The sequence below is a fragment of the Molothrus aeneus genome, chromosome 13 (assembly GCF_037042795.1).
Source record: "Molothrus aeneus isolate 106 chromosome 13, BPBGC_Maene_1.0, whole genome shotgun sequence".
NCBI classification, from domain to species: Eukaryota; Metazoa; Chordata; class Aves; order Passeriformes; family Icteridae; genus Molothrus; species Molothrus aeneus.
Genome location: NC_089658.1, coordinates 3370857 through 3387049, shown reverse-complemented (window position 1 = coordinate 3387049; position 16193 = coordinate 3370857). Strand labels below are relative to the sequence as shown.

At 57.4% G+C, this 16193-nt stretch overlaps 1 protein-coding gene across 2 annotated transcripts; it reads right to left on the bottom strand.

Annotated features, from left to right (window-relative positions):
* Positions 1–149: 149 nt before the first annotated feature.
* Positions 150–12258, bottom strand: CLK3 (CDC like kinase 3). 2 transcript variants are annotated; one of them, XM_066558476.1, is made up of 13 exons: positions 12182–12258; positions 11845–11993; positions 8229–8526; positions 6418–6511; positions 6094–6160; positions 4630–4746; positions 4199–4365; positions 3523–3617; positions 2487–2616; positions 1866–1948; positions 1471–1550; positions 1294–1384; positions 150–581 (listed from the first exon to the last, which is right to left on the bottom strand). In XM_066558476.1, exons 2-13 carry the CDS (start codon positions 11991–11993, stop codon positions 396–398), a joined length of 1557 nt encoding a protein of 518 aa, XP_066414573.1. In that variant the 5' UTR covers positions 12182–12258; the 3' UTR covers positions 150–395. The 2 variants fall into 2 exon arrangements, with proteins under 2 accessions (XP_066414573.1, XP_066414574.1); XM_066558477.1 differs by having other exon boundaries at positions 8295–8526.
* Between the last annotated feature and the right edge of the window lie 3935 nt (positions 12259–16193).

Below are 16193 nucleotides of genomic sequence, written 5' to 3'. Positions count from 1 at the left end.
TGTTTATTTGTCTGCTCTCCTTCTAGAACCTTCTGCTGCCACGGCAGACACCGGGCCACTCCCCCTCACTGATTCCAGGTGATTTTTCACCATCTCCCTCTTCCTTTGCACAAGAGGCAACATAACCCTACACCCACCTACAAGGGAAGTATCAAACAATAAGAAACACTTTATTTTAACTTTACAACATATAAATAGACAAATCTGTGCTTTCCAACAGAGCTTTCCTTCCTCCTCTCCCAGGGTCCTTGTGGCAGTGCCCCAGCCCCTGTGGACTCGGGCGGGGAGTGGGGCTGAGCTGCAGAGGCCGGTGGGGTCCATCCTGTGGGATCCATCTCATGGGATCCACCCAGAGGGATCCATCCCAAGGGATCCATCCTGAGGGATCCCGGCCGTCATCTGCTCAGGTCCCGGCTGGCGCCGCGCCCGCACAGCATCCGCTCCTCTGCCGAGAGCCCGGCAAAGAAAGGGTGCAGGAGGGCCTCGGAGAACGTGATCCTCTGGGAGGGGTCGAATTCCAGCATCCTCCTCATCAGGTCAAAGAGCTGAGCATGCTCCAGAGAGTCGTGCAGCATGTATGTCTGAAAGGGACAGGGACACGGGCTCAGCCCCTGCCTGGGCAAGGCAGCTTCCCATCCCAAATACAGCATCCCATCCCAAATACAGCATCCCCCAGGGCTGCTTCCCATCCCAAATACAGCATCCCCCAGGACAGCCTCCTATCCCAAAATCAGCATCCCCCACGGCTGCCTCCCACCCCAAATACAGCCTCCCATCCCAAATACAGGGCTGCTTTCTATCCCAAATACAGCATCCCTCAGGGCAGCTTCCCACCCCAAATAAAGCATCCCCCACTGCCCTGATACCCATAGGGACTCAGGAATCCTGGGCCAGGGCAGCTTCCCATCCCAAAATCAGCATCCCCCAGGGCTGCTTCCCATCCCAAATACAGCATCCCCCTGGACTGCTTTCTATCCCAAAGCCAGCATCCCCTGGGGCAGCTTCCCATCCCAAATACAGCATCCCCTAGGGAAGCCTCCCATCCCAAATACAGCATCCCATCCCAAATACAGCATCCCCCACTGCCCTGATGCCCACAGGGACTCTGGAACCCTGGGCCAGGGCAGCCTCCCACCCCAAACACATCATTCCCCTTTCCCTAATCCCCATCCTGCCCTATCCAGAGCGGGATCCCTGTGGATGGGAGCTGGGGCTCCCTACCAAGCAGTCACAAAGGGAATTCCAGCCCTGAGCCCCATGCCCTGCCCCAGGGAGGAGGGGAGCAGCACCCACCCGCAGGGGTTTGCAGTTCTCCTGGACGTATCTGCCATCGGACGTGTTCTCATCCCACACCAGGCTGCCATTGTGGAAGTATTTCTGCTTCCTGCACGGGGAAGGTGGGGTCAGGCAGGAGCTCTCCCTCCCTTCCAGGAGGTGGTGCCTGGGCTGAGCTCAGGACCAGGCTCTTACCGAGTTTTGTGGACCATGTGAGATGGGAGCGGCCCCAGGATCTTCTCCATCATGACAAGGTGCTCTCGGTTCTCATGGGTCTGCAAAGGAGCACAGCAGTGGTGGCTTAGAGCCTGAGGAGCTGATGACAAAAGGTTTGTCACCTCTGCAGGGACTGGGGGAAAGGATTCCACCAGGTCCTATCCAACTTTTCATGTTTTGCTTTTCCCTCTCCTCAGACAACAGACATAACCTAAACCCAGAAACGATCCAAACTCTGTCCAAACCAGCCCTTTTCCAGGTCTCATTTTCACACTCAGCTTCTCATTTTCAGTGCTTGCTCTGTGTTTCCCTCCCCTTCAACTAATTCTGAGCCCTTCTGGACACGAAGGGTTCTCAGGGAACAAGAATCCTACCTGGAAGAGCGTGAAGCCACGGTAATACTCGAACAGAATGCAGCCAGTGCTCCAGACATCACACGGCTGTGCCCAGCCCAGCTCTGCAAAGAAAACCAAATTAACTCTGTGCTCCCAACTGTCACAGACATGTTTGATGAAAAATCCTTTCCTTAGGATTTTTTCTCCTGAGAAGCTGAGAGGCCTCAGAAACAAAATGTAAACAATAATTACCTGCTGCTGTGGAATGCAACAGGTGCATCTGTGATTGGTCTCATGTGGCTGTTTTTAATTAATGGCCAATCACAGTCTGGCTGTCTTGGACTCTCTGGTAAGTCACAAGATTTTATTATCATTCCATTCTTTTCCTTTCCTTGCTAGCCTTCTGATGAAATCCTTTCTTCTATTCTTTTCATATAGTTTTAATATATAATTTTCTTTTAATATATATCATAAAAAAATAAATCAGCCTTCTGAAGCTCTCTTGTCCTGGGACCCCTGTGAACACCACCACACCCAACAACCCCCACCACGTTCCTCCTTGGTGAAACCACAGGGATCCACTCAGAGCTAGAAATGATCTGCCCAAGAGCTGGAGCATTCCCAGGCTGGTTTCCCATCCCCAGAAGATGCAGTTCTCACCCAGGATCACTTCTGGGGGCCGGTAGTGCCGCGTGGCCACGATGGTGGTGTGGTGCTCATGGTCGAAGGTGGCGCTGCCGAAATCGGCCACGCGGATGCTCGTGTTCCGGATGGACTTCTGCTCACAGCTCTGCAGGAAAAGCACAGGGCAGGGCTGGGAGAGGAGCTCCAGGTGCTGGGCTGTGCCTCCTCACAGGGATGGAGCTGTGGAGCTCTGAGGAACCCCAAGTGCTGCTCTGCATTTCCTCCAGAGCTCCTTCCTCACAGGGATGGAGCTCTGAGAAGTCCCAAAGTGCTGCTCTGCATTTCCTCCAGAGCTCCTTCCTCACAGGGATGGAGTTCTGAGGAGCCCCAGGAGCTCTGGTCTGCAACTCCTAACAGGGATGGAGCTGTGGAGCTCCAGGAGTGCTGGTCTACTCCTCCTCACAGGGGTGGAGCTCTGAGGAGCCCCAAAGTGCCTCACAGGGATGGATTGCCAGGCTCTGAGGAACCCCAGGAGCTCTGGTCTGTGCCTCCTCACAGGGATGGAGCTCTGAGCTCTGAGAAGTCCCAAAGTGCTGCTCTGCACTTCCTCCAGAGCTCCTTCCTCACAGGGATGGAGCTCTGAGGAGCCCCAGGAGCTCTGGTCTGCACCTCCTCACAGGGATGGAGCTGTGGAGCTCTGAGGAGCCCCAGGAGCTCTGGTCTGCACCTCCTCACAGGGATGGAGCTGTGGAGCTCTGAGGAGCCCCAGGAGCTCTGGTCTGCACCTCCTAACAGGGATAGAATTGTGGAGCTCCAGGAATGCTGCTCTCCACCTCCTCACAGGGATGGAGCTCTGAGGAGCCCCAGAGCAGTGTTGTGGAAAATCCCCGAACACTCTGGGCAGCCTTAAGGCTTTTGGAAGGCACAGCAGGAAGAAGAGCTCTGCCTTCCACCTTGTTCCCACTTCCCAGGTTCTGAAGGCCTGGACAGAGCAGGGGAGATCCAATTTCTGCAGGGAGGGATAAAGGCAGCCTGTTCCTGTGCAGCCAGTGCTCCTTGGGACAGAACCCACCTTGTTCTCGTTGTACAGAGTGTCAAAATCCGAGTTGACAAACAGGATGTTTTCTGGCTTGAGGTCAGTGTGAGTCAGCTGGTTGTCATGTAGAACTGCACAGAGGGAGGAGGAAAACACCTCTCTAAGCACCAGAGAGCAGCAGGGGCACTGCTCTGCCCAGCCCAGCCCAGTGCCAGTGCCCCCCAGCCCGTGGGGATCACTTGTCACAGACATATTTTATGAAAAATCCTTTTGACAGGAATTTTCTCCTGAGAAGCTGAAAAGCCTCAGAGGAAAAGAAAACCAATAATTATCTGCTGCTGTGGAATGCAACAGGTGCATCTTTGATTGGTCTCATGTGAGTTGTTTCTACTTGATGACCAATCACAGGTCCAGCTGTGTTGGGACTCTGGTCAGTCACAAGATTTTATTATCATTCCATTCCTTTCCTTGCAAGCCTTCTGATGAAATCCTTTCTTCTATTCTTTTAGTATAGTTTTAGTATATCATTTTCTTCAGTATATAATTTTCTTATAATCCTTTCTTCTATTCTTTTAGTATAGTTTTAGTATATCATTTTCTTTTAATATAATATCTATCATAAAATAATAAATCAGCCTTCTGAAACACGGAGCCAAGATTCCCATCTCTTCCCTCATCCTGGGAGCCCTGTGAGCCCACCACATTCACTCACATCTCAGGGCATGGCACAGCTGGTAGGCCATGTGCCGGATCTGTGGCAGGGGGTAGGGCTGGAAGTTGTTCTCCTTCAGGAACTCGAAGGTGTTCTTGCCCAGCAGCTCAAATGCAATGCACATGTGGCCGTGGAAGTTGAACCAGTCCGACATGAGGACGCACAGGCTGTGCAGGGAGAGAGAGGCAGGGCTTAAGCACCTTTGAGGGATGCTCAGGACAGCTCTTCTGGTGTTCCTGGCCACTTCAGGAGTGGCTGGGGAGCAGAGCTGCCTCTGGAGCACAGCAACCCAGGGAGGTGCTTCAAGCCACCTTTGGGGAGAGCTCCCCAGCTCCTGTGGGACAGGGCAGCAGAAGAATGGGGCCAGTTTCCCTCACCCCATCCTCAGCCCCGTGCTGCTCTGTGTGCCAGATGTGGCACTGGCAACTCACAACTTGTTCTCCTTGTCCTTCTCTTTGATTTTCTTCAGGACGTTGATTTCCAGCCTGGCAGCCTCTCTGTACTTCCCAACGTTCTTTATGATTTTCAGTGCCACCTGGGACTTGCCTCTGGAAGGGAGGAGACCACAAGGATGGAGTCAGAGACAGAATCTGTGTGCTCAGCCCACAGGGAGAGGCACATCCAGGCATCACTGGTCCTAACAAAGCTCTGCCAGCCCTCCTTGCTGCTTGGGCAGTGGCTAATTAGCACTGCCAATTAGTGAAAGGTCACTGCTGGCCATCACTCCCAAGGGACACTCCTGACACAGCTCTCTGTGACCCCAGGGCCACCCTGGGAGGCAGCAGAGCCCTGCAGCAAACTGAGCCCAGGGCTCGGGGCCACACCAGGGCTCAGAAGGGCACAGGGGTCAGATGTAACCACGGGGGAGGTGAAAGGGGACAATGGAGAGGTGCCCTGGCAGATTAGGAGGTCACAGGGGACACCCCTCAGCAGGAACTCGCTGCAGAACAACCTTCCATCGTGGGGCTGGGGCCGGGAGGGTCAGGGAAAAGCTGGAGATCTGGGAGAAGCTGGAGATCTGGGAGAAGCTGGAGATCTGGGAGAAGCTCTTCCCCAGAGGGTGCTGGGCACTGAGCAGGTGCTCCAGGGAATGGGCACAGCCCCGAGGCTCCAGGACTCAGGGGCTCTCAGGAGTGCACAGGGTGGGACTGCTGGGGTGTCATGCAGGGCCAGGAGCTGCACTTCTGATGATTGGCATGGGTCCCTTCCAGCTCAGGATATTCCTCTATTCTATTCTATTCTATTCTATTCTATTCTATTCTATTCTATTCTATTCTATTCATGGAATAGAATATTAGAATATTCTTAGAATAATATTCTAGTATTCTATTCTATTAATGGAATGGAATGCTTCCCTTAACACACCAGCCTGTAAATTCTGGAGCCAGGCCCAGGTGACAAACTCAGTCCCATGGAGCCCAGGTGGCAGTGCCACACCTGGTGATGCTCAAGGGCCAGATGCAAGGAAAGGAGCCCACCTGGCATGGTCCACACACTCCACCACTTTTCCCTTGGGGTCCCTTCCTGATCAGGATATTCTTCTATTCTATTCTATTCTATTCTATTCTATTCTATTCTATTCTATTCTATTCTATTCTATTCTATTCATAGAATAGAATATTAGAATTTTCAAATATTCTGTTTCATTCTAGAATATCAGAATATTCTAATACTCTAGTCTGAAAATAGACAAGGAGAAGAGAGAAGAGAGGAGAGAGGAGAGAGAGAATGCTTCCCTTAACACACCAGCCTGTAAATTCTGGAGCCAGGCCCTTTCCCCTCGCTCTGAGAAGGGCAGTGACACGTGGAAGGTGACAAACTCAGTCCCATGGAGCCCAGGTGGCAGTGCCACACCTGGTGATGCTCAAGGGCCAGATGCAAGGAAAGGAGCCCACCTGGCGTGGTCCACACACTCCACCACCTTCCCAAAAGTGCCTTCACCGAGGCTGCCCACGATTTCATCTAGGAGAGAAAACAGGAGGGGGTGTGAGCCTGGGGGGCCGGGGCAGAGCTGGGCTCCTGCCACTTCACACCAACAAAACCTCAGAGCAACCAAAACAACCGTCTGTCACCGCTACACTCTTTACAACTCAAGCCTCTGCCTCAGGCAAGTTATGGTCAGTAAATGAACCACTAGAGACCCCTCCAGTAGAGGCCAGAGAGATCTGGGCTAACCCGGGGTAAAAGTAGAGGTAAAGTTTTACGAAAGGTGGCTGTACATCGCTCTTGAAGCCAATCGCCGATCCTGCACACCAGGTGACCTTCCTTGTCATCTTCCACGCTCCTGCTGCGCTTACTGCTCTGCTGGCTCCTCTGCACTCACCCCCCCAGAGCGGGCAGTCAAAGGTTGCAGGGACGACGGGGCCGCCGGTGGGTGGATTTTCCAGATGCCAGCATTTCATAAGGCACACGGCATATATATAAACGATAGGGATAGTGCAAGGGACACGTCAAGACACAGAACTGACTTCAAAACAGAAAAGTCATCAACAGCTACAGGTACGGCAAGGAAACTCGGGCTCATTAGCTACGGCCTCTAGGGCAGGGAAATGCCCTCCTCTTCCAGGGTGGGGAGCTGCAGGAGGAATCCTCTGTTCCCCACGGAGGATGCACGGCAGGAGGAGGCCTTGGCCAGCACAACGTCACCTCTGGGCTGGCAAGCGCCCAGTTTGGACAGGCTGCCCAGTAGAAGCCACAGTAGCAGGTTTTTTTCCCCTCTGTGCATCCTGCTCTTTGTGCCTCGGGCAATGCAGCTCCAGCTGCCCAGAGCTGTGTCCTGTCCTGGCTGGGAAGCAGCCCTGCCCCTCCTGAAAGGAAACTTTGTGCCACGCCGAGCCTAAACCCGCGTGGCTGCTCGCAGACCCGCTGGGGCACATCGGCCTCTTTGAAACTGGGAGAGCTTTAGGAACAGGACAGGTAAATCGATCCCCAGGGAACACTTCAGGCAAGCTCTGAGGTGATGTTCACACCCTGCTACTGGCAAGCTTCTACTGGAAAACCAGCCCAAGGTTCCTGCAAGGACCCGGGGTCCACAAAGCGAGCTGTCCTAATTCCTCACCTTGTTCTAGTCTGCTTCCAAAATAGTTACAATCCCTGCAGCCAAAGGAACTCAGGGAAACCTTGACATTTCCATGCCTGAGCTTCTAGCAGGATTCTCTTCTGTGCCCCTTGCCCCCCTCAGAAGGTCCAAAATAATGAGCTAAGATCAAAACTCCCCAAAAAATCAGAGGAGAAGGTGGGAGGAGAGCTGGGACAGCTGTGAGGTGTTGGAGGGCTGAGCTCCTGCCAGGCCAGACCTGCACAGCATCACCACCACACACCCCAGCACAGCCCTGGCTCCCTCAACACCCCAATGCCACAGTCAGCTGGAGAGGAACCAAAAGGAGGAGCTCAGAAGTTCCCAGCCATGCAGATTATCCAGCTGCTGGGATCAGAGCCCACCCCTCAGCTGTGGTCACATTTCAGGTGGGAGGGGAGTGCTCCTCCTCACAGGAGGGAAGAGCTGAAGGGCTGGCTCTGACACCTCTCACCACTTCCAGGGCATGCCTGGGACCAGCCCCCACCCAGCTGCAGACATTCCCAGTTAATCCCGGGAAGGAATGCTGCGTTTCAGGGTGAAGTGTGCAGGAAGCTGAAATCCAGGTGGGAACGGGGAAAGAGGACGCACGTGTACCCTGGGAAGGTGGGAACTTCGTGACAGGGCATAAAATCAGCTCTGGAGAGCCAGGCTGACCAATCCCACCTGCAAGGGGATCCAGGCACGAAGCCAAACTGAGGAATGCTGCACCAAACCCCCCAGAGCAGCAGCAGCTGCAGCAGAAGCGAATCCCGGGAGCAGGGCTGGCCCCGGGCCGAGGCACCACGTGAGTGCCACTGGAAGCTCTCCCTGATCCCTTCCCTGGCCCTAAAGAACATGGCTTAGCTCCCTCACGGATTAAGGCTCCAAGGCAAAACCCACAGCCATGAGCACGACACAGATGGGGGGGAAGAACTTCACAACAAACACAGCAACGGGGATCGAGGTACTCACCAGAGCACTCGGGGCTGGAAGGAGGCAAGAACAGTTAAAGCTGAGCTCGCAGTGGATGCTACTCACCGAGGAGGCGCTGCTACAAGACCTGCTCCTGCGGCGGCGGCAGTGCTGCTGCTGCTGCTGCTGCTGCTGGTAGCGCCGGGGCCGCTGCTGGTGCTGCCCCCGGCCGCGGGAGCGCCGCCAGGGCCGCGGCCGCGCCGGGCAATAATCCTGCCCCAGGGACGGGCTGCGCTCCTCCAGCCTGCAGGCATCGCTGTCCCGCCGGCAGCGCCGCTGGTAGGGCATCCTCTCATGGCTGTGGCACAGAAACAGCGCCCTTAAAGCCTGGCTGGGAATGCTGGAACAGTCCCGGGCAGCCACAGAGAAAAGCAAGGCACAGCTTCCCCAAGGGTATTCTGGGATTCATATTCTCTGAACCTCAGAGAAAGGAAAAACAATTCTGATCTCATTCGCTGCTCCTGTGTTTGTGCAAAAGCAGAATACAAGACAAAGATTGTTTACCCAAAGTGATGGTGTTTTATTTCTGTTCCAGATTGCAATGCAAGATGTTTTCCATTACCATCTGTATGGCAGATTATCTTTTGTCAAGCGGGCAGTTTGCCTTATCTCTCTCTTTGAGTGACCACAATCACTCCTCCCTGGGGAGGGGACATCTGTCGATAACAGCCTATTGTACCTCTCTGCATGAATGATAAGAACTATAACATCTCATTGGGAGATGCTCCGCCCAGAGGGAGGAGCCAAGCATCCCTACCCAGATATAATCCAGAGGTTTTTGAGACACCAGCACGGCTTCTCCACTGCATTCCCCAGAGGAACAGCAGCTGCCTCTCCTTCCACTGGATCTTCAGAGGAGAATCCATCCTTCTCTACAGGACCCCCCCTGCTCCAACAGAACCACACCTGGCACTGCAGGAGGGCTGAGCCACAATTCCAATGGGACTGCTGCCAGCACCCTGACCCACAGGGTGTCAGGCTGGGTTCTGACTCTGGCAGTGTTGTTCTAGTGCACTGCATTGTTGATTTTATCCTTTTTTTTTTTTTCTTTCCCTAGTAAAGACCTGTTATTTCCTGCTCCCATATTTTTACCTGAGAGCCCCTTAATTAAAAATTTATAGCAATTCAGAGGGCTGGGGAGGGTTTACATTCTCCATTTCAGGCGAGGCTCCTGCCTTCCTTAGCAGACACCTGGCTTTCCAAACCAAGACAATTTCCTTGGCCTGTCAGGGCCAAGTGTGTGTGTGTGTGTATGTGTGTGTGGAGACTGCCAGCTAACAGCCATGAGATGCTGTGCAAGTGAAGAGCAGCTCAGTACCCAGCAGATTCAGTTTAGATGTAATGTAACATAGTGTAACATATTATAATAATATAGTAGAAAGTAATAATAATAAATAAAAAATATAATAAAGTAAAATAATATAGTGTCATAAAGTAATTAATTAGCCTTCTGATAAAATAAAATCCTCCTCATCATTTCTCCCTGTCGCAGGGATAATCCTATTCCCATAGTCCCATAGCTGAGGTTGAGTCATGGAAAGGCAGCGTGAGGACTCTGGAACGCTCAGGGACACCCCAACAATCCCACCCCATCTCCTGGGCAGCCTGTTCAGCTCATTCTCTGGAGAAAAGCAGCTTTTCCTAACGTCCACCCCTGACACAGCTCCCTGCTGTCCCCCTGGGTCCTGTCACCACCAGGGTGGTGAAACCCTCCTGCTCCCACTCCCTGTGCCAGGAGCTTCAAACCTTTCTGCACCTCACACCCTGACCACTGGGGAGGAGTTCTGGAGAGAAAACACTGAGGCAGGGCCACATTTTAAGGAGCTGGGGGAAAACCACACTCTGAGAGAGAGAGAGCTCCAGCTGGGCTGCCTTGCTGTGCACCCCTGGATCCCTGGCAGTGCCCAGGGCCAGGCTGGACAGGGCTGGGAGCAGCCTGGGACAGTGGAAGGTGTCCCTGCCATGGCAGCGGGTGGCTCTGGATGGGCTTTAAGGTCCCTTCCAACACTCCACAATTCCACGTCACCTGAGCCACTGTGCCACCACACACAGGTGTTTGTCACTGCTCCTCCTCCCTGGGGGACGTGTCTCATTAGCTCTTACCCAAACGAGGAGCAGCAGCAGGGCCTGCTCTGGTTGTCACCCCAGGGGGACAGGAGGTCCCAGGGCTCCAAGCCCTCGGTGTGCACACACAGAGCAGCTCCATGGATCATCAGCAGGAGCCAGAAGCAAAATCTGTCCCCAAGCTCCTGCTCCGGGAGCAACAACCTCCCAGGACACAATGGGCAAACTCTGCACCAGGAGGGGCCAGGAGAGCCCAGACCCAGCTCAGTTGTGCAGGCATTGACCCACAGGAGGTTTTGGGCACACTGTGGGCACCCCAGTGATGAGGCCAGCTCTCCCTGCTTCTGCCCCCAAAACACGAGTGCTTTCCCCAGCAGATTTCACTGGAGGCTTGCTTCACACCCCCTTGAGAAGGGAGCTGTGTTCTAGGTAGAAGATGTTGCAATTTGAAATGAAAGCAGAGCTTTGGCTCCCCGGTGATAACCCCAGGTCGGTGCCACCACCCAGCAACAGCTTCAGCCAAGACCTTCAGCCTGGAAATGGGAATTTCTGCTGTTTGCGCCTCCCTGCCCTGCCAACAACCAGCTCTGCTGCTGGCAGCCTCATGGGCCACTGGGGGGGCATCCCAGAGTGGGTAAAATTCCAGACTGTGCCAGGGCAGCCGTGGCTCTTGGTCACTGCTGAAGTACCCAAACACAACCCACAGCTCTGTCCAGCACCTGCCCAGACACTCCTCATGTGCTTTGGGGGCACACAGGAAACAGAAATAATAATAATAAACCTGAAGGACTCAGGTCACCTCAAAGAGGCTGACACTGAAGGGACAAGGCTGTTTTCACCCAACAAAAGCCTGCTTTCATCCAAATCTGCTCCAAATTACCCATCAGATGGAAACAAAAAAGGGAAAAAGTGTGCCAGCTCTATTTCACAAGCCACCTCCTTCAAGTAAACAAAAGCCTGGCTGGGGAGAGAAATTAATCTGGAGAGCATTTCAGGAATTTAAAGATGAGCTCAGCTCCTGCCTGGCTGCACCTGCCCAGTCCAACCAGTGGAGCCACAGCAGCCCCAGCGGCTCCGGCCGCTGTTCCAGAACCCTCCCCTCATCAGAGGCCCTGTCCCGCTCCCAGCCCCGAACTGTCCCTGCGGAAAGGCCGGACAAAGAGAGGACCAAAGGTAAAATCCCGAAGCGAAGCAGGAGGGATGGGTTAGCAGCTGGATCCTTCAGCTGGGATCCTTTCGGAGGCGAGGGAGGAGCGCGGCCGCTTTAAACCCGGGTTTAATCCTGTCAGAGAGAAGCGGGCTGTCAGGAAAGCCTTTAATGCCTGCGCAGCATGGAAACGTGATTCCAGGGCAGGCGGCTGCTCCTCAACACCGCAGCCACGGCTTCGGGGAGAACTTCGGGAAGGGTGAAGAGCCAGGGAAAGCACACACAGCACACACACACACAGACGGACAGACAGACAAGTAAACCCTTCCCTTCCACCCCCGGGGTTTAGGGGTTTCCATCAGCAGCCGGAGCCGAGCTCAGCAGGGTTTTTGGGGCAGCGCTCACCTCCTGGAGCGCGATCTGCGGGCGAGCTCCCTGCGGGGCGGGTAGCGCAGCCTGCCCTCACACTCCCGGCTCCGCGACCGCCGCCGCTTCCAGCGGTGCCCCGGCTCGCCGTCCTGCTCCGGGGACCGCAGCCTCCTGCAGTGATGCATCTGCGGGACGGGAGCACGGCGGGCTCAGGCCGCTGGCCCCGGAGCCCCGGCAGCCGGCCCGGCCCAGCCCGGCGGGGCTGCCCGTGGGCCCGGCGGATACGGGGCCGTTACCCGCTCCGCGCCCGCCGCCCTCGCGTCCCCTCCCTCCGTGTGTGCCCGGTGTGTGCCCGGTGTGTGCCCGGCCTCACCGCTGCCGCTGCGGCCGCGCTCGGCGGGTGCAGCCCGGCCCGGCCCGGCCCCTGCGGCCCCGCAGCGCCGCCGCTTCCGCTTCCCGGCCGGGGTTAAACCCGCCCCGCCGGGCCGGGCCCGCCTCGGAGCCGCGGCCGGGGCGGCACCGCGCTGAGGGGACGGCACGGGTTAAGCCGGCGCTGGCAGGAGAGGGAGAGGTGGAAGCGGTCTGGGTCCGCGTCAGCCTGTGCTTCATCACCGCCACCATCCTCACCCTCGGCATGGCTTCCTCCCCTTGAGACTGCTCACCATGGTCATCCTAACCATGGCCATGGTCATCCTCATCATGGCCATCCTCACCTTCAGCACAGCTTCCTCACCATGGTCATCTTCACCATGGTCATCCTCACCCTCAGCATGGGTTCCTCTCCATGGGACTCCTCACCATGGGCATCCTCATCCTCAGCATGGCTTCCTCCCTGTGGGACTCCTCACCATGGTCATCCATCACCACGACCATCCTCACCCTCAGCGTGCCTTCCTCCCCATGCTCTGACCCACTGTGGTGGTCAGGGCCATCCTCACCACAGCCTTCCTCCCCATGGCCATCCTTACCTTTTACACAGCCTTCCTCGCCAGGGTCTGGTTCTTCCTCACAGTCTGCCTCACCATGACCTTCCTCACCAGAGCCTGTCTTCACCATGGCCAGCCTCTCCCTCAGCATGGTCTTCTTCCCTTCTTCATCTGCCTCACTGTGGTCTTCCTCATCACGGCTTATCTTAGTGCAGGCCTTCCTCACCACAGGGCCTTCCTCACCATGGTCATCCTCACCATGATGACCTTCACCATGATGACCCCCACAGTGACAACCCTGGCCACAGCCTTCCTCCCCATGGTGATCCTCCCATGGTCTTCACTGTGGTGGCCCATGGGCAAGAGAGAGAGCTCCACACACGTGATCATTCCCAACCCCTTTATTTATTTATTTATCAAGCACTAATTAGGGCCAGCAATCAATTAAAAATGCCGATGGACACCTTTATCACCGGGTGGCATTGGCATGTCCTTCTGGGTCTGCTCAGGTGGGGTGGAAAGGGCAGTAGATGGGGTGGAGCAAGGGTGGAAGGGACAGGAGATGCCACCACTGTGGTGGCCACAGGGATCCCAGCTGGGTGCTGGTCCCTCCTGGCTCCTCCACACAGGAGATGCCACCACTGTGGTGGCCACAGGGATCCCAGCTGGGTGCTGGTCCCTCCTGGCTCCTCCACACAGGAGATGCCACCACTGTGGTGGCCACAGGGGTCCCAGCTGGATCCTTGTCCCGCCGGGCTCCTCCACAGCCCAGGTTCCAGGTGCAGACAGTGGATGGAGCAGACAAAGCTCCTCTCCTCCCCCGAGGCTGGGGCCACCTCGGATGGGCTCAGTCCCCTCCGGAGCCCTTTGGGATGGGCTTGTGCTGACCTCCAGTGATCTCCAGCCCTGGAGATGGCACCTGGCCTTCCCCCCAGTGGCGTGGGGGTGTCACCTCCCCTGTGCCCAGCTCGGGGACGCCCTTGGCTCACTGTGAGTCCCGGGCCAGGATCAGGGTCTGGGCTGGATGCAGTGCCAGCGCTCCGACTCCAGCGGTGCCTGGCTGCACATGTCCCTCCAGTGTGGCACCCCTGGCCCCACCTGGACACGGCCCAGCACTGAGCCACGGCCATGGAGCCGAGCCTGGGGCAGCACAGGACAGGGGACACGGCTGGTGGCCTTCCCTTCTCCCCACAGGAGCCGTCCCAGCCCAGAATCGGCTCCTGCAGGGGCTGAGCAGGGGTGAGCCAGGTCACCTCCTGAGCCTGGTCACCTCCTCAGCCTGGTCACCTCACCTGCATGACAACGAACTCCAAGGCCAGCTGCTGCTGCTGGATGTCCCCAGCGGGGAGGGTGAAGAGGAAGGGCGTGTTCCACACGGGGCTGTAGCCGCTGACGGACTTGGTCTCCTTGGTGTCGATGATGTGGCCCTCGTGGTGCAGGTGGACGATGACGTAGTGGCCTGGAAATGGGGACAGAGCCCTGGAGAGAGGGGCACACTCCAGGGAAGGAGGCTGGCAGCTCCTAAGTGGTGCTTGGGGGGCTGCAGGACCCTCGTGAGGCTCTGTGGAGCTGTGGGGAGAGCACAGAGCTCCTGAGAGCACAGAGCTCCTGAGAGCACAGAGATCCTGTGCATCTCCTGATGGGAGAGCACAGAGCTCACCTCTCTCCTGAGATGAGACCTCCTCACCTGCCCCTCCCTTCTGGAAAGCAGTGCCCTACCTGGGGTGCCTGGCATGCAGGAGAGCCGGCCCAGAGCCTGGGCCTTGCGCAGCAGCACCTTGATGCGCCCGGCTGGGGGCTGCAGCTGCAGCAGCAGCAGGAGCTGCCCCAGGGGCCTGGGGGGCGAGGAGAGCACGCTGCAGCTCAGGCTGGGGGCACTGCGGTGCTGGAACGGCACAGAGAGCAGGGGATGCTGTGAAACCTCTTCTGAACTTACCCAGCCACCCAACCCTTCAGCCTCCAACCTCACACAGCCCTTCCAGCTCCAACCTCACACAGCCCTTCCAGCTCCAACCTCATCCAGCCCTTCCACCTCTGACCTCATCATGTCCTTCTACCTCCCACCCCATCCAGCCTTTCCAGCTCTGACCTTGTCATGTCCTTCCAACTCTGACCTCACCCAGTCCTTCCAGCTCTAACTTTATCCAGCCCTTCCAGCTCCAACCTCATCCAGCCCTTCCACCTCTCACCTCATTGTGTTCTTCCACCTCCGACCCCATCCCGCCCTTCCAGCTTCAACCTCATCGTATCCTTCCAGTTCCAACCTCACCCAGTCCTTCCAGCTCTGACCCCACCATGTCCTTTCACGTCCAAATCCTTCCAGCTCCAGCCTCCTCCAGCCCCTCCAGTTCCAGCCCTTCCATCCCGGTGCTGCTCCTCCCCCAGCAGGGTCGGGGCTGGGCAGGAATGGGGCAGCCGGGTGGGTTTGGTGCCCACCAGCGCTGCAGGGATGCTGCCAGCTCTGTTTGCCCTTTCCACCCCAGCACCCCCTGAGGATGAGGTGCAAAGCCCCCAGTGAGGAAGGCAAGCCCGGGGCTTGCACTGCCATGGACACTCCCCGGGGCTCCCGGTGCTGCCTGGAGGAGGCTCTGCCTCTGCCCCTGCAGTTCCAGGGCTCTGAGATCAGACAAAACTCAGCCCGAGCACTGAAACCGCTGCCGTGCTGACCTTGCTGAGCTTGGTTTTGGTGCTCGCCAGCTCCCAGGAGTAGCTGGAGGGGGCGCGGGGGTCCCAGGAGGCCTCAGCGCAGGGGAACAGGACCTCGCCCACGAAGGACTCCTGGAGGCTCCGTGACCTGGCGTAGACAGCAAAGCGCAGGGTGCAGCTGCCCAGCTCCTCCGGGCCGTACGGGCCGAAGCGGCAGCGCCGCGGCTGCCGGCGGAGGCTCCTGCGGCGCACGGACCCGCGGCGGGACGGCGGCACCAGGGACACCTTGACGCGGGAGCCCTGCTGGCCCCGGGGCAGCTGCGACACGCCGAGGATGGTGACGGTGAGGGTGGCCTCGGGCAGGGAGTAGCGCAGCTCGCAGTGGAGCCGGGGACGCTGCCCGGAGCGCGGTGGGGCGGCGGGGACCAGCGGACTCCGCTCGCTGCAGCGGAGTTTGGTGCTGGCCATGGTGCAGCGGCGCTGCCACAGCCCCGCCAGCTGCGGGAGGAAGGGGAGGCTGGGCAGGGACGCTCTGCCGTGGGGAGAGCCCCCTCGGGGTGCCGGCGGTGCCGGGGAAATCTCCTTGGCCCGGGTCCCCGGCGCCTCTCCCGTCAGCTCCTCGCCCCGCTGCTGGATGGGCACCGGCACCGTGGCCGCGGGCAGAGCCACCCCCAGCTCCACTCGCTGCCGGCCCAGGGGGCGGCCCGGGCGCCGGCGGTGCCACCAGCACATGGCACAGCCCAGGAGGACGCCGAGGAAGAGGAGGGACAGCCCCGTGCCGGGGGAGAGCTGCAGGTGCGCTGGAGAGAGAGA

Coding starts and splice junctions, on each gene's coding strand:
- CLK3 (XM_066558476.1), bottom strand. CDS start 11,993: ATGCATCACTGCAGGAGGCTGCGGTCCCCGGAGCAGGACGGCGAGCCG. Junction 4,747..6,093: donor GAGTGTGTGGACCACGCCAG/GTGGGCTCCTTT, acceptor CCTCCCTTCCAG/AGGCAAGTCCCAGGTGGCAC. Junction 1,385..1,470: donor CACATGGTCCACAAAACTCG/GTAAGAGCCTGG, acceptor TTCCCCGTGCAG/GAAGCAGAAATACTTCCACA.